Genomic DNA, 24,696 nt, shown 5'->3' with positions numbered 1-24,696 from the left:
TATCAGTGAAGGAGTCACACTTTTTTTTAACCTTTTTTGCCTTCTTCTTCTTTACTGCTTGTGTTGTAACTAACAGACCTGGACTCTCCATCTCTTCTTTCATGTGTTGAGCTCCGGTGTGTTGTGTTATATATGGCCAAACATGTTTTTAGGCATTAGATCTGAGAAACTATTAAGTAAGTACACAGTTGACATCTGGTTGTCGTCTGACCCGCCACGTCTCTTTCATCTGGTCGCCAGTGTTACGACATTGTTCGCGGGGACAGCAGTCTTTCATAGGCTTTATTTGGCAGCTGACAATGAATCATACAAATGAGTCAAAGTAAAGAAATACACATCTCAAGGAAGAAAAATGCTAACAAAGACCAAGAGGCGCATGCAAATTGAGAATCTCTTCTTTATCGGCTTCTTTTTTTTTTTCTTCTTCTCAATTCCCCACTTCCTTCCTTCCCTCGGCGCAGCCAGATGGCAAAGCTCCAGCTCCGCAGTCCTCTTCATACACTCATCACATTTGATGGGCGTCCTGCTGCCGACTTCCAGGGAGGCCGTGTGTTTACGAAATGACACTCAAAAGAAAACTTCTACTTAGCACTGGACGATGCGTGAGGGCAGCGGTGTGTGTGAAAGAACTGTATATACTGTGCTTATATAGGAGGGAAGCAGTGGGAGAAAAGTGTGTGTGTGTGTGTGTGTGTGTGTGTGTGTGTAAGCAGCATCCATACGTCTCACATGGTTGGATACCTGCCGTCTACTAATCACATTTGTAACATTACAATGTTGTGCCACTCCAAACACACACCTACAGCATTAATGTACACAGCTGGGTCTCCGCCGGTGTGGAACGTTACTTAGAAAATGTTTTTTCGTTTGTCGCTTATTTGTTCTTATTACGCTAGCAATCCTATCCTAACATAGTCTTTGTCTTCAATGGTGAGGAAGTTTCTCCCTTCGCATTTTACTTTAGGGAATTTTCAAACGTCGGGATGTATGGCTGTAATGCCCCAAGATTTGTTCTCCCTGAAAGAAATAATAGAGTAAGAATATATTAACTACAGAGCAACCTGGCTTTACGAGGTCTGCATTTAATCTGACTTTAGGATTAAGTCCAACATAAATATAGAAGGATATCTATCAATATGTGCTTTGCAACATTCCTTTGATTTAAAAATTTAAAGCCATGTTCATGCATTAAAAAAAAAAAAGAAGCAATTTTCTGACCGCAGGGTTTAGATGCAAATCCATGGGGCATTACGTTCAACATCATCAAATTAAAAATGGAGGCAAAAAAACATGAGGGACAACTTTTTTTTTTTTTTTTAAACGGCTCATCTTTTTCTTGTTTGTTGATGTGAAAAGAAAAGTGCTATCCAAGAAGAAACACAAAGAAAATGGTAATGACAAATAAAAATCTCTTAAAGCAAAGTATTTTTTTTTATTCACACAAATTTTAAGATATATAACAACCGTTTGGTCCATAAATATTTAAGGGGAAATAGCTTCTATACACCATCTTTATCAAGAAACAGGGAAACAATGGACAATCTTGATAGAACACTTACTGTACTCAACTATTAACACGAAGATCAATATATAAGGTTCTTGGATTACCCAACTATATCTGAAAGAGTGCACAAATGCTTTCTATGACATCGCTGCCCCCACCATCACCCCCCCCCCACCGGCCCCGCTTTTCTTTTTTTTTTATTTCCAAAACAGAATCACACCATAAAAAGATCTTCGAAAATAAGATGCAAAACAGTACAAAACTAGTGAGGCGTCCAAAGGATCCGTTGACAGAGAACACATAGATCCTGAATTTCACAAACTTTTCTTCCAAGTTATAGCATAAGGCACATAGTAGAACTGAGTTAGGCGTCCACTCCATCGAGTAGATCTAGAGAACCACTTTGTCCCGCCGCAGAACAAATTTGTGACCCTCGCAGTGAATCGTAACATCTCCGTCGAAGGTATTAGCCAGAAGACACATGTTTTTTTTTTTCTTTTTTTGGTGTTTCGGGAAATGATAAGAATGGCCTCAAACAGAACATGATGATGATGTCACGCTGTCTAAACTCCACCTATGAGGTCGAATCAGCCTTTCAAGTCATTCACTTCTTTCCTTTAGAGAGCAAATCACTTTGTTACCCTGAGCAACATGATAAAAACAATAATGCACTTTTTCACTGGGCGCCGCGAGCGATTGAGGTTCCAACTGATCTGAGAGCTACGTTCACATCTCATGTTAGTTCATGGGTACGTACGCTTAACCGTTGATTTCACTCGTGTTGAGGTGCTATTATTAAATGAGGTGATTAATTCTACCTAAATATTTAGATTTTAAAGGATTAAGATGGATTGTTGATGGACTTCTTGCTGGCTTTTAAGTCAACAAGTTGAAGATGAATGAATACGTGAATTAATGAGTTAATTGACCAAAGTAGCATTTATCACAAAAAGTAAAATGTACCAAAGCATCATGGGAGGCCACACTGTGATGCCATTTTAGTATTAAATCATTCGTTCAATTCATTTTTCATATATTGTGACATTTTTCCAATGTCTGATATTTTGTAATACAAATAGGCGTACTATTAAAAAGCTATTACGATATTCATCACAAAGACCGTAATGATATTATAATGACTATTGTTATTTTAAATATTAGTTAGTTGATTGATTGATCCTAAAATATTAAATATTCAATTTGGTTTTCATTCCAAAGCAGAGCCCATAATCCAAACTTGAGTTGACAGTTAACGATTGGGGTTGGATAGTTATAATTATTACAGAAATGTGTCTTTGAGCTAAACATTTAGACCGAAATCCCAGTATTTCATGATTTCTCGTTGCGTGATGTGAACGTAGCTCTCACGTGACCAGTCGATTGCAAAAGTGCCCAGAAAACGTCCAATCCGAGTGCGAGCGTCTACTCTGACTAACCAGACTGCATGTTGAACAGTTTCCTTTTTTCGAGTAATCACAGTAGAGTTGAATCCCGACGTAAAGTGTTATTGTTTCTACATCTACCTTTAACCCCTGATTAACCAGCGCGTGAGATATTCCAAAGTCTGACTCCATCCAACTCAGTCTCCACGACTGAAACATTCAGAGAAAGAATTAAAGCCTGTTTTCTGGAGTTATCCATATACAGAACATTCTACAAGTTTATTTCCCAAAAAAAACTTCTTTCCAAACAGAAACAAAAGTTCGATTTAAATGGAATAGTGCGAACACAGTGCAGACATGTACAGGTCAAATTTGAAATAATTATTTCTAGGATTTACCAATTCCACATAAATTAAAGAGGGCTCGTTTATTTTAGCATACAAATGTACAAATCAAGTAAAACAGTCAAGCGTGATTCTTGGTGTGACAATTTTCAGATTTCTGAGCGTCCATGTTGAAATTACGGTGCTGCCGAATCGTGCACATTTTTAAATGATTCCTTTAAGGTTGGCGCAGCTGCTCCGGTGCAGCACTTCCTGTCCCGAGGAGTGGTCTCTGGTTAAAGGTGTCACTTAAAAAAATAGAACCGAGCAAACACAAAGGTAACAGGGATCCGTCCGCTAGCTTGTTAGAAAAGGTTTGTCAAGGTAGTTTGCGAAGGGCTCCCCGAATCATGGCTGTCCAAACTAGACGTGACGGAGGTCACTACAGTGATTGAGGGGTTTGTCAGGTCAGTTAGTGTGGCCGCGCTGGAGGGGGGGGTCATGGCCCCACTGTCGGATGAGGGTGCGGGGAGTGAGGTGCCGTCGGCCTTATCAACACCTCCATTCTCCTGCCGTAAAACGTTCCTTCTGAATTTGGCTCTTGCGTTTTGGAACCAAACCTGCAAACCAATCCCAGTGTGGCTTTTACTTTCGGTGTTCAGATCGTTTTTTTTTTTTAAAAGAAAGAAATCTTTAAAAACAACTGTTTACATTAACAAATAACTACTGAGGTTTCTTAATTTATTAAAAAGGGGCAGAAAATAATGAACCACTTTGCTAATTTAACTGTGCACTCTCTGTAAATTTAGCACTGCATGTTAACACTTAGCTTTTGAGCAGAGAAATTAATTTATGTCCCAAAAACAAAAATGATTATTTAAAAAAAAGAAAAGAAACAACAGCCCTTGGATGTACATCTAAATGGACCAAGTTAACAAAACAAAAGATGACACAACAGGTGAAATTAAAGGGATGTCGAGGACCAAAACACAACACGTGGGTTGACCAAATCACAAAGAAAGGGGGGAAAAAAACGGTTCTGGTCTTACCTGTAGAACTCTCTTAGTGAGACCCGTCTTTTGGGCCAGCTGCTTTAAGTCCTTGGCGTCCGGGTTGTGGTTGATGGCAAAGTAGGATTTCATTGTCCGCAGCTGATGGTGTTTGAAGGAGGTGCGCATGCGTTTGGTCTTCTGCGTGGGAGCGTAGGACTGCTGGTCCCGGTCCAAGTGGTCAGTGTCGTTCTCGTTACAGCCTGGGAGACGGAAACTAAACTTTAGTCACCGTCACCTTCTGACTTCATGCTGTAACATCCTTTGTTTTTCATTTGAAAATGTGCGTATGATTTACCAGCATCTTAGCCCAAATGTTGAAAAGCAGATCAGATTTAAGATATATCCTTATAATGGTTAGACAACATATTTATTACATGTTTATAAATCTTTACCAACTTAATACATTTGCCAGTGGACTTCATCAGTCTGTTAAATGTTAGAGCCCGGCTGACTTTTTAAGTTATAAAGCAGCTTGCATTCATTTCCTTTTGCGCCACAGCGAAGGGAGAAAACGTCGACACAGTTCAGGATTTAATGGATAAAACCTTGTCGGACTATTTGCTATTCAAATACGATTATTTCCGCTGATCTCCCGAGCAGCTTCTGCAGGGCTGTAACGTCAGCTGTGGTGAACGTGGAGAGCTGCAGGAACGACTCAAAATCACCTACAATTTAGAGTCTCTCATTTGCTGAGTAACAGAGCGGTGGCACGCGATCACAGGAGGAACACACAAACAACTACTCCGTGGATCTTAGCAGGATTTGAACCATCTCATTTCCCAGGCGCTATAGACAGATATACATAAGTACGGCTCTGCATCTTTGCCACAGAAGTGTCGCTGATCGTATTTGAAAACATTAACAACAACATTCCAGCCTTGACTAGATGGTGCTTCACTTGATATGATCACCCACTAGGGGTCTCTAGATCCACAGAACTTCCCTGAGAGAACGCAGAGACCCATATCTGTCTGAGCTGAAAACACAAACGACTTTATTTCACAAGAATCCGGCTCGTGACACTTAATATCCTAGTTGACATGAATATATAAGTCCCTGAATGATATGGATTCATGAAAAGGGATTCATTTCTTTGCTTACCCCGACTTTAAAAATGTTTTCTTAAGAATGTAAGTATAATAAATGGCTTAACAAATACCATTATGATTTGATTAATTAATTAAACAGTATGATAATGATAAATTAGTAAAATATATTTTAATATTCATATTTATAGCTACATGTTGAATGTATATACCAGTGCAATAATTCCTGTTCATATTAGATACATGATACATTATAGTATTGTTTTTAGGGTTTGACAGTTTTACATACAGTGTTTTTACTGTTCATTTGATTTTTAGTATCGTTTTCTAGTCTGTAGAATACACTGTAAATGTTGGTTTTCTTGTACATTTTACCGAATGCAACAAGGAAGTAAATCCTCCTCTGAGATTAATACAGTATTTCTGATTCTGATATTATTTTATAAATTTGATTCTCTAATATTTATTACGACAATTTTATAATGAAATCCTGGATGTGAATTTCATTACTTTTTTTTTCTTCCAACAATTATAAAATAAAAATGTTATTGACCACGTGAAACAATATATTTCCTTCAAAACAATATCTTGAATTACTAGATATATTTCAGGAAAACATATTAAAATAAAACACAATTAACAACGTTGTTGCTGTGTAGCTTAAATCAAAAAGAAAGGGATTTATTGAAATTTCGTTTTCGTGTGCAATTCTCATTTGCAAAATTCAAAATGAGCAGAAAAATAAGTAGAAAATACTTCTTTTTTTTATATAATTGAGTCAATTGAGGTTTCTGTTAAATCGTGTTTGTGTCGTTTAAAAACACAACGAATTGATCAATTTAATCGATACAAATTCTTCTGATCAAACAAGCTAATTATTCGTTAGCTTGTTTGCTAAATGCTCGTCAGCGCCGCCCGGGCTAGTGTCGTGCGCAGAGCGTCCGGCGGGTTCGACCCTGAGAACTCTGTGCCGGCGCTCAGGAGGCCACAGATTCCTGCGTCACTTTCAATTACCGGAGAACAATTAACGCGCAGATTACCCTTATTCGTGTCCATTCAGCGGGAACACTGCGAAGTTGGCGCACAATGAGCAACTTTCTCAAGCGCGCGCTAATGCGCGGGGAGCGCGGAAAATGGGGTCGCAGCGGGGAGGGAGCTGGGGGTCGTGGCCGAGACGAGGGGTTCGGGATGGAATCCATTTAACAACATGGAGGAAACTATGTCATATTTTTTCACACGGGGAGACTGTTTGCATGATGTGGAGGATTCTGTGTTTGTTAACCTCTTCACGACTGATCTGATCGATCACCATTGATCTCGATCGGAGATCAGTGAGCCAGCGTGGGTACAGGTTAAATTCTCCTAATTGATCAAATTATTAAAGCCTTTTTAAAGTGAGCAGAAGTTAATCTAATCAAAGTTTAAATCTAATCAAATGTGAAGGTAATATTTAATAATAAGACAGATTTTTTTCTTCTACTTTAGTTAGTTAGTTGGTCTTGAATTACAAAATAAAGACGTCTCACTTCATGTATTTATTTTAATTTGAGAAGATTCTATTTTACTTTCATGAATTTAATATTCTGAAAGTGTGATGGCACCAAATATAAATTAAAAAGGCACGTATTGGATTTCTTGTCTTGAGATGTGTTTTGTTTAAAATAAACGTTTTGACGTTTATTTTTATATATTTGGGGATTTTTTTGTCGATGGTGTACGTTATATACTGCGGATATTTTAATAAATCAAACAATAACCTACTGTTATCTTACTAAAATACGAGTAAAATGTAAAGTAACAAAAATAATAATAATGTGCATGTTGCCATTTAAAAAAAATGTAAAGCACGGTTTAGCAGAGACGTTTAAATAACTTTATACGAGTGACTGTAATACTGTTAATAGAAATAGTGTTTTTCTTAAAGTAAAAAAAAAAAAATTAAAGTCCAATCTTCGAGCTGTTGAGTCTAATCGGAGCTTTATGTTGAGCAAATCAAAGATTTTAATATGAGAGCACTTTGGTCAGTGAGAAGATTTATTTTGACACTCAAAGCTTAGATTTTAATCTTATGAAGACCGCTGTTACTGCTCAAAATCTAACTCTATGTACATATAATAATAATAATAATAATAATAACAGTCAAATAACAGTTTGATGTTGAAAATATAAACGAATATATTAATTTCCTTCAGAAAATCACAAGGTTATGACAACTTCATGAGTGAATGTCCTTTAAAATATTTAGTGGTAAAGCATGTCTACACTAATGGATAATATTTATCATTTTAAGTCACATTTAATTTGATTTTTAGTAACCAAAAATAAGAGGATAGAATATTGAATATTTGAACGGTGTCAATCAATTTGGGTTTGTTTATTAACTTATATGAGTAAGATATTACAGGTTATACTTGTGTATTTGTGACATATGTGTCTCAGTTATGACCCCTATGTGGCTCCAGGAGGTGCGGCCTCGCCGCCTGCATCACGCCGACTCACCTGCGTTGTAACTCGGTATATCCATCCCCATGGCCGGGCTCTTCCTCTTCCGCGGACGCCCCTTCTGCGCGCTCCCGGTGCCGTTAAAGTACGGCAGGCTCAGGCCGCCGCCCTTGGCCGCCAGCTCGGCGAAGTTGAGCTGCGGGTGGTAGTCCGGGCCCTGGACCAGCGACTCGAAGTGCAGGCGGCAGTAGACCAGGCTGTCCTTCATGCCGAAGTGGTCGCCGGTGGTCAGCGTCTTGTTGCACGTGGTGCAGGTGAAGCAGCTCAGGTGATAGACGGAGTCGCGCGCACGCATCACCATCTCCGACGCCGAGATCCCGAGGTGGCAGCGCGCGCACCTCTGCACGGAGAACCTTCTGGAACACACACATAGTCAGGCACACCTCGTGCACACCGGCGCCCCGCAGACAATACTGCGGGCGAACTAACCCACAGGACCCCACTTTTACACGTGACGTCACCATAATGCTATCATTAGCCACATTAGCAGATTTTTTTTTCCCCTAATTGATACGGTGATAAATGACCATGACGTCATCTTCATGTCACATCAGCGAGTAGAACATCTGGCCTCTAGCGAGCTTCTCCCCCCTCAGGCGTCATCTTTACACGCTGAGATATCAGATCCCTTCACGTCAGAACATGCTGCTCTGATACTTACCACGTGACTTTTATTTATTTTTTTAACCGTAAACAAAACAATTTTTTTTAGCAAAATTTCAATAGTATGTTGCACTTTAATGGTAATTTAAATTAAACATTTTTTTTAAATAATCACAACAAAAAAAATCGAGATCGTTCATATGAAAATATACTTTATGACGTAATAATGCAATGCTCAGTGCTGCCACCTAGGTTTGTACTATCGTAAACTATTGTTAGTTTTTTCATCCGATTGTCTCGATAAAGTTAATATTTAGTTATGACTGTTATTAAAATGAAATCCCATGTTAATAAATATTTTTTATTAAAAATATAGAAGAATATTTATGATAGTATATATTATACAAACATAAATTGATAATGTTCAAACATTTGCACAATAATAACAGCGTCATTACCACATTGTTTTGTGTATATTCTTCTATGGTAAATCCTAACTATATCCCGTTTAATAAAAATGTTTGGATCCATCACCTGTATTTGTCTTACCTGTAATAATCCTCTTTGCAGTAGATGCTCCCGTCTTTAGCGAAACACGTGAGTTCGGACTCCAGAGCCAGTTTACATTCACAGCACTTGAGGCAGCGGAGGTGCCATTGCTTGTCCACGGCCAGCAGGTAATATCTGTCCGAGATCTTCCCCCCGCAGCCGGCGCACAGAGCCGCCTTGTCCGGGCTCATGGAGGGCAGAGTCTGGGGAGCACAGGGACACACGCCGGTGAAACACTACACATGACGCCACCGAACAACACTCAGGCCCTCGGTGTAATAATGGGATATTACTCTTAAAGACATTAAAGCATTATTGATAATATATGTATTATATTAATGATAACGTGCAACGCAATAAAATAATCTTCTTTATACACTTGCGAATTTCGCTACAATATTTATTTATATTATATCGAACAGGTTTAATATATGTATTCAAAATATTTATTTATATAATTGGGAATTACTTGTTTTGTGGCTTGAACGAAAATTAGCGACAAAAGCACCCAACAAAATTAATTCTCATTTTATCTTTATTTTCTAAAAAATAAAAAAGTATTTTTGTGTTTTACAGCGTCGACGTAACGTGAAGGAACAGATGTACAACAATGACACACTTTACACAAGACAAAAAAAAAGCAGTTTCATTTAAATTAAACCACACGTCACGTTTATTGTGAAACGACCGAATATGACACGTTCAGTTCTTGTTAAATTGCCACGAGTGATGGATCGTTTGTGTTGGACATGTACATTGTTATATATTTAAGGTTTTGCTGAAGAAAAAAATACCTTCAAACAATTGATTTCGGGAAAAAAACAACGTGTTAATTAAACTTGAATTATTTGCTATTTTTAAACTCGAAATATAATTTTTAATTACATTTAAACACAATGTAATTAGTATCATTTGTTCTCATTGTTGGGTGTAATCACAAAAAATGGAACTTCCTAACACGTCAAACAGAATTAAAAAATAACGTTAGAAATATTAAAATAAACGGGTTGCGAAGGAATTACGATGAAAACATCGACTGTTTTACTTAATGTTATTTTGTATAAATACTAATAGTGACAAGTGATTAAACGTGAATTCACGTTTCAAGATTAACGACACGAATATATATGTTTTGTATTTTTATTTAAGTGTCATGTGTGAGTCAATACACACTCCACTTTATTTATATAGAGTGTGACAGAGTGTCATCTTTTTGTGTCTAAATATTTTGACAGCTAAACGTATAAATAATCGAATGAAAACTTTAACAGACGTTTTTTTAAGGGAAAATTAAAGAAAAATTACAAAACCAGAATTAAATTTAAGATCGATATTAGTGAACCATTTTAGGATTTATAGGAATTGAAACGACAAGTCATACTTTTAATATATAATACTTACATATTTTTAAATGAAGATTCTTACAAAAATATAATTCATACTGAGAGAACATAGGCTGTTACGACTGCTAAGATTTATATTAAGAATTGTAACAAATTATCAAACGACAGATTGGTTTTTAAATTTAATGCGACGAGCATTGAAACGATCAGTCCACGTGTTTATTGCAAATATGCAGGACTCGCATTGAAATTTCGAATAATAACCACATGTTCTTGAGAATTGAAAACTAAAAACACTTTTTGTTTTAAGTTATTAATATTCTCGCGTGACATCTGATCCAACTGAATAATATTTCGGTGACACCGTAATGGTCGCACACGCCTGCAGTTTAAACGCTTGATTCGAATCGCATTCGTGTTTCTCTCTTACCGCCTCTCTGCCGTTCAGCTGCATCCCCTTGGCGAGCCGGGACTCGGACTTGGACCTCCTTTCCATCTCCTCCATGATTCCCTGGATGTGATCCCCGGAGATCCCGTGGAAAAGCATGGCTCCCGGTCCTGGGCGCAACGTGCAACTGCCTGCCTCTGTCTTGCAGCCCACAACTTCCATGCACGGAACCAGCAACCCTGGACCTCTCTGCGCATCCACACCGACTCAGAGACCCGAACACAAGACCACCACGCAAGAAAAAATAAGTCAGCGACCACCTCCTGCAGGAACTGTGGGGGAGACTTGTGGTGGTGCTGGAGCTTCTCGTCCTGAAGAAAAAAAAAAGATATAGTCCAAGTGAGGTGGAAGTGGGGGCGGGGGAGGAGAGGGGAGGGGGCTGCAGTGTGGCCGTGGAATATGGACAGAAAGTTTGTTTTGGTGGATATTTTTTTCAGGGGGGTTTCTCTGAATCCTCCTTGCTGCAGGTCAGGATGGGACTGCGTGGATTCGAGCACCGTGTCCTATTTGTGAGGAGAGCAGATCCTGCCCAGTCTGGGTAATTTGGTAGGAGGAGCCCCCCACTCACTCTCTCTCCTCCCCACTCTCCCTCTCTCTCTCTCCTCACCAACAAAGAGCTGTCAATCTTCCCAAATCCTCCAGAATCAGGACCAGCACTTGATGATGTTCTAGTCCTCCCGTGTCACCACCAAATATCACTTTAATGACGTCACGCTCAGACTAAAGCTGCAGTCCACGTATTATCTCGAATTAAATCAATGTTGTCACAGACAAACTTCCACAGGCCTTTATTCATGTAACCAGAGGCTGTTACAGTTTACAAGAGAAGAAACGTCGTCAATTTACTAGTGTAAAATAAATTATCTACCTATTTTAATTTTTTCTCTATATTCTCCACTTTATTTTTTTTTAATAATAATATATTAATATCGATATCCCGAATAATTAACAATACCTGGAGTTATTTTTAAATCCTGAAAGTATATTAGATTTTGGATGAATCATGGCCGCCAGTGACAGTAGAAGAAGAATTAAACTAGTCACAAAAAAGCGAGTATAATAATGAATTAAAAGTGATTTTTTTAAAACGTCGTTTCCTTTTGTGTCTTATTTTTAGTTTAAAAAGACACATAAAATACCAAGAAATTATAGTAATCGTTTTAGTAATCAAAAGTGCAAATACAGGAATTAAATAATAGCTGTTATATATTTTTATTTTATTTTATTTGACAAGGCAGACATGAAAATACATAAACGTGTAAGTAATAAAAACACGTTTCAACTTAATAATATATTTTTTTGTATTCAAGCTACAGCGTCTGATGATGTGATGAGTAAGCAGATATTAAGCCAGTTTTATAAAGTACAAAAATATAACTAAATGTTTTTATTTTTATTTTCCCGGACTGGATCAACCCGTATTAACTATTGCTGAAGATCCATGAGAACAATATTCGGAACAAAGACGCACTATAAAGCCAATATATTTCTTCATTTTGCATGGAACAAATCACACGATTAAAATGTGAAAAATTTGTGTCAATTATGACGTCACGCTTGGTGAGTGCATATTTAGGCCAAAAAGCACGTCACATATTTACAATAAAGCCCGGTGTATAGCAGGATTGGGGAGACACTAGGGTGATGCAGGTGTAGGAAGGAAGTCTGATCATCTCACTGTAATATTTGTGTGCCCCCCCCGCCCCCCCCCCCCCCCCCCCCTCCACACACACACACGGTCCCACCAGTATGAACTTGTGTTGCCTTTAATTGGAGGCCCCTTGATAACGGAGCTATAAAGCCCCTCCTGGACCCATCGTCGCTGCAGATGTTCCCCAAATTTGACTCTAAATTTGGATTCTGTCACTGATCCAAAATAAAAAGGCTACTTCATTTTAAACGGCAGTTAGCCAGAATAATGCACATACTATTGTCTACTTTTAATGATTCAATATTATAGACGTATATATTTTATAGTTTACATTTTATATTGTCATAGTAAATGACGTACATTTTTACATGTTATAAGAAAATCGTTTTGAGCTATTTTTCTTTAATTCGTTTAGTAGAAAAAGCATCAAACGCACAATATAAAAATATAACGTGATACATACATGCCACGAATGCATTATTTATTTTTAACACGATTAAATACATCTTAAACTGTATTTGGGTTATAATAGGAAAGTATTATTATTTTATTTATATTATGTTAAATTCGACGAAACTGGATATTTCTAAAATTAAAAAATATATATATTTTAGGTTTTTCCTGATTCGAAATAAATATTCGTTTCATTCATTTATTTTCGTTCTCGTTTGACGCGGTCGTAAAGTGTCATTAATTGACGTAAATCGCAAGTTACCCGGCCTCAGCGTGATGGAGTCGCATCACTGCCACTTCTTATTAGAACATCTTCTTTTTCTCAAGAAACCCACAAAGGCGTCGCGTAAATGATATTTGGTCCCGAGCAGAAGAGCTTACCTGCGGCGAGGCTCCGTGGATCCAGCGGGCAGGAGCAGCAGCTCCGGACTGGCGGAGGAGGAGGAGACGCTGCCGGTGGATGTGGGCTGTTCCCGCTGCTCAGCCTCCGACACTCAACACTTGAATATTCCACACATCCACGCAGATCCACGATGGTAGAGAGTCTTCTCTGGATCCACTGCTGTGTTTTAGAGCGAGATTTACGTCACAGCATTATTACGAATTTAAATATCGATCATAAATAGGAGCGGAATTAATGAATGAATTGATAAAGAATGATGTGTTTGATATAATATTACCTTCATTCGCATGGATGGTATTTGATGACGTTTTGATTGACAGATGCATTCTTACCTCGTGCGTTAACGAAGGAAAGATGATGATGAACAGAAGTTTAATAGTTTTTTCTTAAACAGATTGATCGATTGATAATGTATTTTGTTATTGGTTATTACGGACTGATCAATGTAAATAATTATTGGTCATGTTTCTTAGATGTTTTAATAAATCTCATTGATAATATGATTGATATATCAATGGATTTGCATTGAGTTTTTTACTTTATTTTTGAATATAAATGGTTGAATATGTTAATAATTACGTTATTTATTCATCATTATTTAAAAGCTTTGAAAACGCATGGATGGTTGTGTTGGAACAACAAAAATAATTGATCTCTTTTGATAGACAATTTAAAATAATTTACCTTCTATAACTTTACATTATTCTCATGCTATATATATATATATATTCTTGATGCATCACACAATGGATTCTTAAAATTATAATAAATTATATTTTTATACATTGGTTATTGCTATTGCACTTTAGGTAAAAAGTAAACTATATTGGACAAACATTTTTTACAGAATATATATTTTTTTCAAACACAACCGTGACCTGTATCGATGAATGTTTCGCGGCCTAACATAAGGGGGTGTTCAGGAGTGTGTGGCCGGAGAGGTCACGAGGTCACCAGGAGGAAGCCCACGGAGGCGATCATGTGACACGGGAGTGTGTTTGATAGGGATAACGATTAATTAACGGCGCGGCGTCACACTGCTGACAGTCGCTCTGCTTCCTCCAGCTCTGACATCACAATGGATCTCATCAATAATGCAGCGCCGCCAAGATCCATTTCACTGTGGAGCTCACACGCTGAGCTTCCTGAGACTGATACCCACCCCGGCTCTGGAGCAACGCGCGGCGGCAGCACCGACAACCTCTGCTGGGCACATCACTGCACTCCCAGGCTTCATCTGCCGCCATGATTTCTGGGTCACCTGCTCAGACGGAGTCACTGCAGAGGCAGGAGGAGACTCCTGCAGGAGCCACGCCGGACTGACAGAAGGAGGAAGAAGAAGAAGAAGAGGAGGAGGAGGAGGAGGAGGAGGAAGAGGAGGAGAGATGGAGGGAGGAGAGCTGCATCCCAGTCACATGGGGCAGGAGGGAGGAGGAGGGTGAGACGTCCTGGAAGTGTTTACAAACACAGAAGTCTCATATTGATCGATGACAGCTTTCAAGCCTGTTTTCCATTTTTAGGATTGATTTTAAGATTTTATCGATCACATTTCTTACCTTGATTTATGTTTCTCTGCTTCAGATCTGGTTCCTCCTTCCTGGCCCTGTATTCAAGGCACATTAGCATATAAGGAGAAGAAACTGTATTTATTTAGTTTAACTTGAGGAGGATTTGACAACAAAATAAATCGTTATATATAAATATTTACATCACTATTGTCTATATTGTCCTGCTAATATTTACAGTATTTGACATTAAAAAGACAAGTCAAATTATAAAACATAATTTAAATTTGTATCTTTTTATCTTGATTTCTAGATTATTAATTGTGTACTTCAAGACCTCAAAGCAACCTATAAAAAAAAAAATTACATTTTTCTTTGTATGATAAGCATTGAATGCTAAAATATACATTATATGCAGTAAAATAAATGGAAAATAAAAATATAAAAAACATAATATACATTCAATTATATACATATTATGTATATTAATTATTCTAAAAAAGAAAATACTGAAGTAAATGTGAATATTATCAGGTCAATACTATGATACATGATGACTAAAGAAATGTAAATATTTGACAAAAAATGATGGAAAGTATATATTCATGCATTAAGTCAATGTAATTGTATTCACTATTCAACAGTATAACAATAAATGAATATTCTATGATTTAAATGATCAATATAATAGAAACTATTTAGATTGAAAACATGCTTAAATACGTGTACGGTCTGAGGTGTTACTAACTGAACTACAGCGAGACATTATGTAATAATGAATCAAAGCAGATCATTGGCTAAAATAATAAGTGACTCGGACAGATTGACGTGTTTTTCCTGCGATGATTCATGAAAACAGATGTACGTCCACTCGCTCTCTCTTTGACTTTGTTTCTTTACCAACTTCCTCCCCCTCCCTCTCTCCCTTCACCTCCTCTCCTCCCTCCCTCGATCTCCTCCCTGCTCTGCTCTGCTGGAGCTCAAATCACAGCCGTGGTCCCTGGCAGATGGAGGATAGGAAGAGAAGCTCTTAACTAGCCTGAGCCTGCAGTCCCTGCACACCAACTGCTGCCGCCTCCCCCCTCGGCCACCTCCCTGCACCCCCAGTCTCCTCTGGGGACAGCAGTATTCTCCGGGGGAACGACGTGTGTATTACTTTGTATATCTGGACAAGAGATGGATGTTGTGATTGCTTTAGTTTAGTCGGGGTTTGTGGTGTTTATCTGGACCAGGTGAAGTCCAGAAGCAGAACTGAGACACATGCTTGACAGACTATATACATTACTTTATCTACTGAAAGGAGCTCCAAACTTATCTCGTGAAGGTATACTACGGAGTCTCGTGGAGGTATACTACAGAGTCTGGCAGAGTAATACCACAGAGTCTCGTGAAGGTATACTACGGAGTCTCGTGGAGGTATACTACAGAGTCTGGCAGAGTAATACCACAGAGTCTCGTGAAGGTATACTACGGAGTCTCATGGAGGTATACTACAGAGTCTCATAGAGTAATACTACATAGTCTCATGGAGTAATACTAGAGAGTCTTGTGGAGTTATACCACAGAGTCTCATAGAGTAATACTACATAGTCTCATGGAGTAATACTAGAGAGTCTTGTGGAGTAATACTACAGAGTCTCAAGGAGTAATACTACATAGTCTGGTGGAGTTATACCACAGAGTCTCATAGAGTAATACTACATAGTCTCATGGAGTAATACTAGAGAGTCTTGTGGAGTACTACTACAGAGTCTTAAGGAGTAATACTACAGTCTCGTGGAGTAATACTACAGAGTCTCATAGAGTAATACTTTATAGTCTCATGGAGTAATACTACAGAGTCTTGTGGAGTAATACTACAGAGTCTCAAGGAGTAATACTACAGAGTCTCAAGGAGCAATACTACAGAGTCTCGTGGAGTAATACTAGCATGTCATGGAGTAATACTTCAGAGTAAGTTGGTGTTATACCACAGAGTCTCATAGAGTAATACTACAGAGTCTCATGCAGTAATACTACAGAGTCCCATGGAGTAATACCACAGAGTCCCATCGAGTAATATTACAGAGTCTCATGGGGTTATACTACAGAGGCTTGTGGAGTAATACTACAGAGTCCTGTAGAGTAATACTAGAGTCTTGTGGAGTAATACTACAGAGTCTTGTGGAGTAATACTAGAGTCTCATAGAGTAATACTTCAGAGTCTGGTGGAGTTGTACTACAGAGTGGCTGGGAGTAATACTAAAGGGTCTTATGGAGCAATACTACGGAGTCTCATGGAGTAATACTACAGAGTCGCGTGGAGTAATACTACAGAGTCTCATGGAGTAATACTACAGAGTCTCATGGAGTAATACTACAGAGTCTCATGGAGTAATACTACAGAGTCTGATGGAGTAATACTACCAAGCGTTGTGAAGTAATACTACAGAGTCTCATGGCGTAATACTACAAAGTCTCGTGGAATAATACTACACACAGATGTGAAGTAAAACTACCGAGCCTCACAAAGTAATAATACAGAATCTCAAGGATTAATACTACAGAGTCTTGTGAAGTAATACTACAGGGCCTCAAAGAGTGATACTAAGAAGTCAAGTGTAGTAATACTACAGAGCCTCAAAGAGTGATACTAAGGAGTATTGTGAAGTAATATTACAGAGCATCAAAGAGTGATTGATACAAGAGTCTTGTGGAGTAATACTATGGATCATTATGGAGTAATTCTTTTTAGTTCAATAGTCTTTTATTGGAAGACTTGACATGATACACAAAACAACTATGAACAAACAAAGTCAGAATACAAGGAAACAAATAAACTATTGATAAGAGAAAAAAATCATGTCAAACCTCTAGATATGTTTTTGACTGAAGAGAACAGACACAGGAAAAACGATTAGAAATTAAAGAAGTATACTACCCAGCCTCAGGGAGTAAAACTATGGAGTGCACAGTGTGGTGTAAAGATAACCAACATTTTTTACATATTTTCTGGAAGTCTGTTCAAGGTCAGTAAGCACAACCAGAATTAAAACACAAGGAGACCAAATTATAATACACAATCTCAATTTAAAAAAGAAATCTAAAAAGGATTTAAACTGGCCCCTATAGTCTGAAAAATATGGAACACTTTAAAAGTATTGCATAAATGGAGGCAAGTAGAAACTATTTAAATACAAATTCTCGTCTTATGTTTATTTCTGCCAGTTATGACTCTCTTGCTCACCTGCAAACACACAAACGCATACTTGTGATCGTGATACAACTTAAACAATTTCTCGAAGATATCCAGAGGGATTAATAACATTTACACGTCTATCTTCTTAAGAACGATCTTAGGCATCTATGTGACGCCCCCTGCTGGTTGCCATCAACAGAGCTGTGTGTGACTTCTACTAGATTATTTAAATGGCAAAATAAACAGAAACAAACATTGGTAGGTTCATTTGTGTCCAAACTATGGCCCTCACACATTCTCACACACTCAAATTGTGTTCATGTTTGAGACCTTGGCTCCTGCGAGAGCTTGAGTGATATGGATTGAAGCATATGTAGCTAGAACGTTAGTGTGACAAGATAAAATGTTTGACTCATGGGTTTAATGTAAGAAAATACAAATACTGAGGGACACACTGGAAAGGTCGGCAGCTCCTGAACTATTGCCCGTTTAACCTCAGCCGCTGTAAGTGTATTATTTCCGTCAGTAGGAAGGAAACCGGTCACTTTAGTGTCATCATCCGCCTCCAGCTCTTTCCACCCGAGCACATCTGGCACCTCAGACCGAGCCTGGCACGAGCCGGACCACCAGTTGAGCTCTAAAAGAGAATTGGGTTCTATTCACAGCCTCGTCTGTCTGGAGGAATCTGACACCCTGACTGTCACTCAGAGTGTGTGTGTGTGTGTTTTAATCACTAATTCCATCGGAGGGATGCTGTTGTCCATATGACCACTGTGCTGCCCTGAGGCCACACCACATTGTTGACGTGGACGCTGCTCAAGTCCTGCATAAAAAAAAAAAAGAAAAATCAAACCTCTGCTGTATCAACATGTGCACACAACACACACACACACACACAGCAGGTCAAGTCAAGACACTGATCTTCCTCTCAGGCGTCACATGAGTGACACTGAAGGATTGTCTCTCCCGCCGCCAACCTTGTGTCAGTTCCTCGCTGGTCTGCAGACGAGCGACTGTGGTGATGCCACTTGCTGCAGGGCTGTTTGGAGAGGGGACGCTGGGTGGGAGACTCAGCGCCTGTCAACTGGTCGTGGCTCGAGTCCGTCTGGTCGCGGATCCAAACCGGACAGCTCCTTTTTTTTTTTTCCTGGTTTTTCTCTGCGGCGAGTGGCCGCGTCCTGCAGAAAGACACACGTTTGTGGCTCCGGCTCAACATATGTTCCTGCGGAAGGTCACAGTAGTTTGGTCCAAAATGCCTGAAACGAGTCTGGCTGCGGGAACCTCCGGAGCTCGTCCCTTTCTAGGCGATCAGTTGACTTTTATTTCAATATTTTAGACACAAACACAGATTTCCTCCCTCAGTCTATAACGTACCAATAGATGAATGAATACACATACCCTGTGATGACCTGGTGTCCTTTCCAGGGTGTCCTTCATGTCCCGCCCAAGTAGATAGCATCGCTAGCTAGCAGTGCATTTCTATTGTAGATCTCTGCCATTCTTCTTCCTTCTCTACTCCAGTTTGTCCTCCTTTTCTATCATCATTGTTACCTTCCTTTTCTATCTTCTTGCGGTGGCTGTCACCTCACTCCTTTATTAACTAGCCCTTTCCTCCTTCGTCATCTTCCCTCTTTTTCCATCATTCCTATTTTGTTGTTATACTGTTAACCAACTTCTTTTTCTTCTTTTTTTGTAAGGGTTATCACCTTTTCTCTATCTCTTTTGTGGTTGCAGACACATTCTTCCTTTACTGTTGTCTTGTCACTCCTTATCGCCGTCCTTTGTTCTCTTTCTTTGTCTTTCTTCTTCTTCTTATTCCATCACCCTTTTTCCTCATCCTCCTTTTAAATGTTTATTCTACATCTTCCATCTTTTTTCTTCTTCCATTCACCTTCCTTTGCCATCTTTTTTTGTGCTCAACCTTCTTCTTTTACTGTTTTCCTTCTTTAGCCTTCTTTATCTTCCAACATTCTTCTTCCTCTTCTGTCGTTCCTCCTTTTTGCTGTTTTGTATTAACTTTCTTTCTCTTATTTCATAATACCTGTCACCTTCTTTCTTCTTTCCTTCAGTTGCTGTTGTCTTGGCGCTATTTATCTTCCTCACATTTATTTCACTCCTCCTTTGTTCTTCCGTTTCATCATTCTACTACATCTGCCATTATTATTCTTCATTTTCTATCTTCCTTGCGGTTGCAATCGCTTGTTCCTTGCCATTGTCTTCTTTTTCTTCATCATTATTACTTTCATCTTTCTGTTTTCTTGTCCTCCCTTTTCCCCCATCCCTTTTCTTCCTCTTCTTCTTCACCTTTCCTTCTCTTTTTATGTCAAAAAACCTACAAAGAAGTCGGGAACACAAAGCTTGTGTCTCTTCTAAAGAAAAAGTGTGGGCCTCTTAACATTCATTGCTGCCCCCACGATCTGACTTTGAGTAGAGTGGAACGATGAACGGACATATGGAGGTCATTTGTGTTTAATGTGTCCTAGTCGTCGCCACAAGTGTTTTGAGATCTCGATGTTTTCAACCGAATGAATAATTATAACCCGATGTATTTTTTATTTTGAACGTTTGGCAGGCTGGGGCTCATGGAAACACACCAGTTTCCAATGTCTCCATAATAACTGTTATAATTCTGGTGGAAACAACCCGGACGGACGGTTTCACCAACAATTCCTCCTGCTTGTTTTTTTTTTCTCGATGACCCGGGTGGGGGAGGGGATTTCAAAAAGAATAAAGCAAGGTTCACCGTTACTAAACATACATGGATGTGATGATTGACCATCTGGTTACAGAGGGAGGGGTGAGCGGTTCCGCCGCTTGTGTCTCAGTCACCAACTGCTCGACTAGAACAGGATGAGAAAAAAAAAAAAAAAAAAAAAAAGCATTTCAAACTGTGCCATCACTGGATCAGGAGACGTGGAGGGATGAGGCAGACATGAAAGTTGGCCTATTTCATGGTCAGGCTGCGGGACCGCCAGGGCCCTGAATGGCAATGCATCTCCTTTAATGTGACAGACAAGTCCCTAGGCAAAACTGGCAGAGTGGCGGCAGGCAAGCGGGCCCAGGTACTTGATGAGTGTGACACCTTCACGTCCCGCTGTAGAAATGTTGCTGCCGCACGCTCCGCTGCCTCGCTTTAGAATAACATCAAATAAATGCGCCTCTCAACGACGCGTCCCCGAGAACCTGTCCTCCCCAGCACTGTTGGGATCATGAATCTCCTTGTAGCCGCTCACAGGGTTTTGCTCCGATCACTAAGCACTTGCCTTTGGGACCCACCTGCCGAGGGAAAGCGTGGACCCAGCAGGAGGCGGGGACAACAGGATTTTCGGCGGCAGACACATCCTCTCATTGTGACACGGCTCACCCAATCAAGCGGAGACTGGGTGACATGTTCGGAGCCGACGCCTCGAGCCTCACACTGACTAGACACATGTACCAACAAATCATGTTCTTCATGTGTTGGCGGCGCCGCGTGGATCCCGGAAATGTCCTCATCTTAACGGACCACCTCAACCTGCCAGAAGACCTTTTTAATTGTGGCACAAGTGCATTTCAGCGTCTTCTTACAGTGTGTCAACGCAGTATAACACACCATGTGTGTCTTTGTGTATGATTATTTGTGTTTTTTTTTTTTTTGTGTGTGATTTTCAAAGTGTATATCCTTTTGTGTAGGTACAGTGGTATGAAAAAGGTTGGGCACCCCTGTACATTTTCATGATTTTTCTTTATAAATCATTGGTTGTTTGGATACAAAATTCCAGTTAAATATATCTTATAGGAGAAAAACACAGTGATATTTGAGAAGTGAAATAAAGTTTATATGATTTACAGAAAGTGTGCAAGAATTATTTAAACAAACAAACACATTTTTTATCCAAACAACCAATGATTTATAAAAGGAAAATCATGAAAATGTACAGGGGTGCCCAAACTTTTTCATACCACTGTAAGTGTGTGAAAAAGGGTGTTATTAGCACACATGTGAAGGCCATAAAAGGCCTACCGTATTCAGACCACAACAGCACTCTCAACAAAGGGGTCCATTATCATGCACAAGACACATTGCATTATGAGGCTCTTTTTCTTCTTCATGAACCCAAATCTTATAAAATTAATCCAGTAGCCTCCTGACTAAGAAGCCTTGTGGTGTGGTGGAGCCTTGCAGACTAATAGTACATAGCCTTGCAGTATGGTTAAGACCTGCGATACGTTGGTGCCTTGGGCTACGGGGGAGCCTCGTGGTATGGTGGAGCCTTACAGTACCTTGGAGCCCTTCGGTACATCGGAGCCTTGTAGAACGGTGGAGCCTTGCAGTATGGTGGAGGTTCGCAGTATGGTGGAGCCTTGCCATATGTAAGAGCCTGGTGGAACGGTGGAGCCTTGCAATAATGGTAAAGTGTGGCAAAGTCCTGCTGGTGCCATGGAGACTCACAGAGTAATAAAACAGAGTCTTGTTGTGTGCCAGAGCCTTGTGGTGTAATACCATGGGGTTTCATGGTGCTGGTTTGTTGCTAACCAAAGTGGTACTAAAATATTTGGACAGTTTTTCTAGCGCCGTGTACCACATAAAAGCTTTTCGAGGTCAGATGGCACAACCGGAATGAATACATAAGACTACCCGAAGCACTGCAGAATATTCTGAAAATCGAAGTATTTTAAGTGCGCTTACTAGTCCAAAAAACAGGTAGTCTTTGCATTTAAAGTGATGTTTTCGTGAACAAAAGCATGTGATTGTGTGTTTCTGTTGTTATAGCTGTAAGTGTTGTATTTTCTTGTTTATAATGAATTAAGTTTGTTGATAGATGTGTATTGTTCTTTGCTGCACAACATGGTAACTTGTGGAGGGTGCTAGGGCCTTTTTGATGTGGCAAAGGTGCATGATAAAAAAAGATCAGAAACCAACGTGTCGAACGAGATACGATCCTCTCGCACTACAACACCAGATAGTGGAGGAAAAAAAAAATCACTAGGCTGAAGTCGCGATCTGTTGTCTGTCCAGGCCCCTGACCTTTGCTATCAGGTGACTGCAGGCTACTAAGCGTGGAGTTTAGCGCAACCTTTATTCTATATTGGCCAATTAGGGGCCACGGGGCATTCTGACAGAGCGGGGCGGCCTATGCACGCTCGTGAACGCGATCTGCTCTGTTGCATCTTGGGATCAGGACGGTCCAGGAGTTCATTAGGCTGGCGCTCAGGAGAACAGCCGCGGGGGTGCTACGCCGGAGCCGAGCGCTGCCAGGCGTCGGAACAGCGAGTCCGATGGGGGCGCCGTTGATGTCCACGGTGTGTTTGTTAACAGCCTGATTCCATCAAGTGGTGTAAAAGCAGCCAAGTGTGAGGGCTGACCCTTGGCCTCCCCTATTTTTAACAACACAGCCTTTCAGTCAAAGGTAGCGTCGAGAGCACTTGTGGAGTGTAAATAATGCTAATGTTCAAGCTGCTGTACATTTGGGAGACAAGTGTATGAGATGCAAAACAAGCATGTTAAGCTTGTTGTTTTTCATGCTCTCGTTCTTTAGGGCAAACTTGTGCTAGCTTCACTCCCACGACCATCGTCAAGGAATGACAACAACATGCAAAACAATTGAATGTTGCAAATATAACACTGCTGTCCAGTCCTACTTCTGATGGATCTTTATCAGGGGTGGACAGTTACATTTCCAGAGGGGGGCGGAGGATTTATCGTGCCGCTTTTTAACGTAGCACTATTTCAAGTGTTGAACATCATCGAGCTTGTAACGCCATAGCATTAATGTAAGGTTTGGCCATATGTAGAGGTCTGTTTATGAGCTCCTGGACAGGTGCATGGATAGCATTAACACTAGTTGCAATTCTCAAAAATGATGAAATGTCGTTTCACATAGTTTCATGGCTTCTGCCCTCACGACACCAACGTGATCAACGTTTCTTATTTGCATTTGCCAACTCAACACAGGTGCAGTTAGTGAAGAATTGATCCCGAAAAACAGCGTCAACTTTTACGTCAAGAGCGGGGATAAAAGTTCTGTAGACGGTTTTAAATCCTGTTTTTTTGAGCCAAATTATTCTGCTTGAATGGTCATTTTCCATGTTGATTTGATTCAGTTTAGTTATTTACACAAGTGGCGATTTTCCGGCGTTGTATGGACAGGGTTAAAGTTTTTACTGTGGGAACGTGGTAGCTTTTCTTTTTGGTCATTGGAACCTTAGTACATGAGTCAACTCACTCAAAGCCAAGGTATTGAACCTCTATATTTGCAGTGAACACAACTATAATAATCATAAAAATAATAAATATTTTTTATATTGCACTTCTCGTCGAACAAGGCCTCAAAGAGCAGTTAAAACAGGTAAAAGAGAAAGTCATTTTTAACAATCATAAGCCCTTTTGAATATAAGGCCTTTTTATAAGATCTTAGTAGCCCTCAGTACCGGTGGGAGGGTGCTCAAGAGGCGAGGTGCGGCAGAAGGCTCGATCTCCCATGGTGGAGAGCCTAGTTCTGGGGACTTGGAGGAGCGGGGTTTTGTGGATCTGACGGTGCTATGGGAGATTGAACACATTCTGATTCAGTTTCTAATCCCTGCTTCAATGGTCGTCATGATCTATGTCTTCCTCCAAGATTCAAAAACTACTAATAATACTTCAGGCAATGATGAAAATACACGCAACTGCCGTCTCAGACCCACTACTGTATGACATGATACATCTTTAATTGTCTATCACTCAGACAAAGTTGTGTATTGAAGAGCATCGTCGCTAGAGAAATCTACTGCA

At 39.7% G+C, this 24,696-nt stretch overlaps 1 protein-coding gene across 4 annotated transcripts; it reads right to left on the bottom strand.

The window, feature by feature from the left end:
* Positions 1 to 268: 268 nt before the first annotated feature.
* lhx9 (LIM homeobox 9) lies at positions 269 to 13,289 on the bottom strand. 4 transcript variants are annotated; one of them, XM_087784866.1, is made up of 6 exons: positions 13,238 to 13,289; positions 10,735 to 11,063; positions 8,962 to 9,164; positions 7,807 to 8,165; positions 4,259 to 4,461; positions 1,413 to 3,829 (listed from the first exon to the last, which is right to left on the bottom strand). In XM_087784866.1, the coding sequence occupies exons 2-6, from the start codon at positions 10,912 to 10,914 to the stop codon at positions 3,575 to 3,577; spliced, it is 1,200 nt and encodes a 399-aa protein (XP_087640992.1). In that variant the 5' UTR covers positions 10,915 to 11,063; positions 13,238 to 13,289; the 3' UTR covers positions 1,413 to 3,574. The 4 variants fall into 4 exon arrangements, with proteins under 4 accessions (XP_087640994.1, XP_087640992.1, XP_087640993.1 ...); XM_087784868.1 differs by lacking the exons at positions 1,413 to 3,829; positions 13,238 to 13,289 and adding an exon at positions 269 to 1,017 and having other exon boundaries at positions 10,735 to 11,588; XM_087784867.1 differs by lacking the exon at positions 13,238 to 13,289 and having other exon boundaries at positions 7,807 to 8,162; positions 10,735 to 11,589.
* Positions 13,290 to 24,696: the final 11,407 nt, after the last annotated feature.

The sequence above is a fragment of the Callionymus lyra genome, chromosome 2 (assembly GCF_982586985.1).
Source record: "Callionymus lyra chromosome 2, fCalLyr1.hap1.1, whole genome shotgun sequence".
Lineage (NCBI taxonomy): Eukaryota > Metazoa > Chordata > Actinopteri > Syngnathiformes > Callionymidae > Callionymus > Callionymus lyra.
This window is presented reverse-complemented; position numbering and strand designations above follow the sequence as displayed.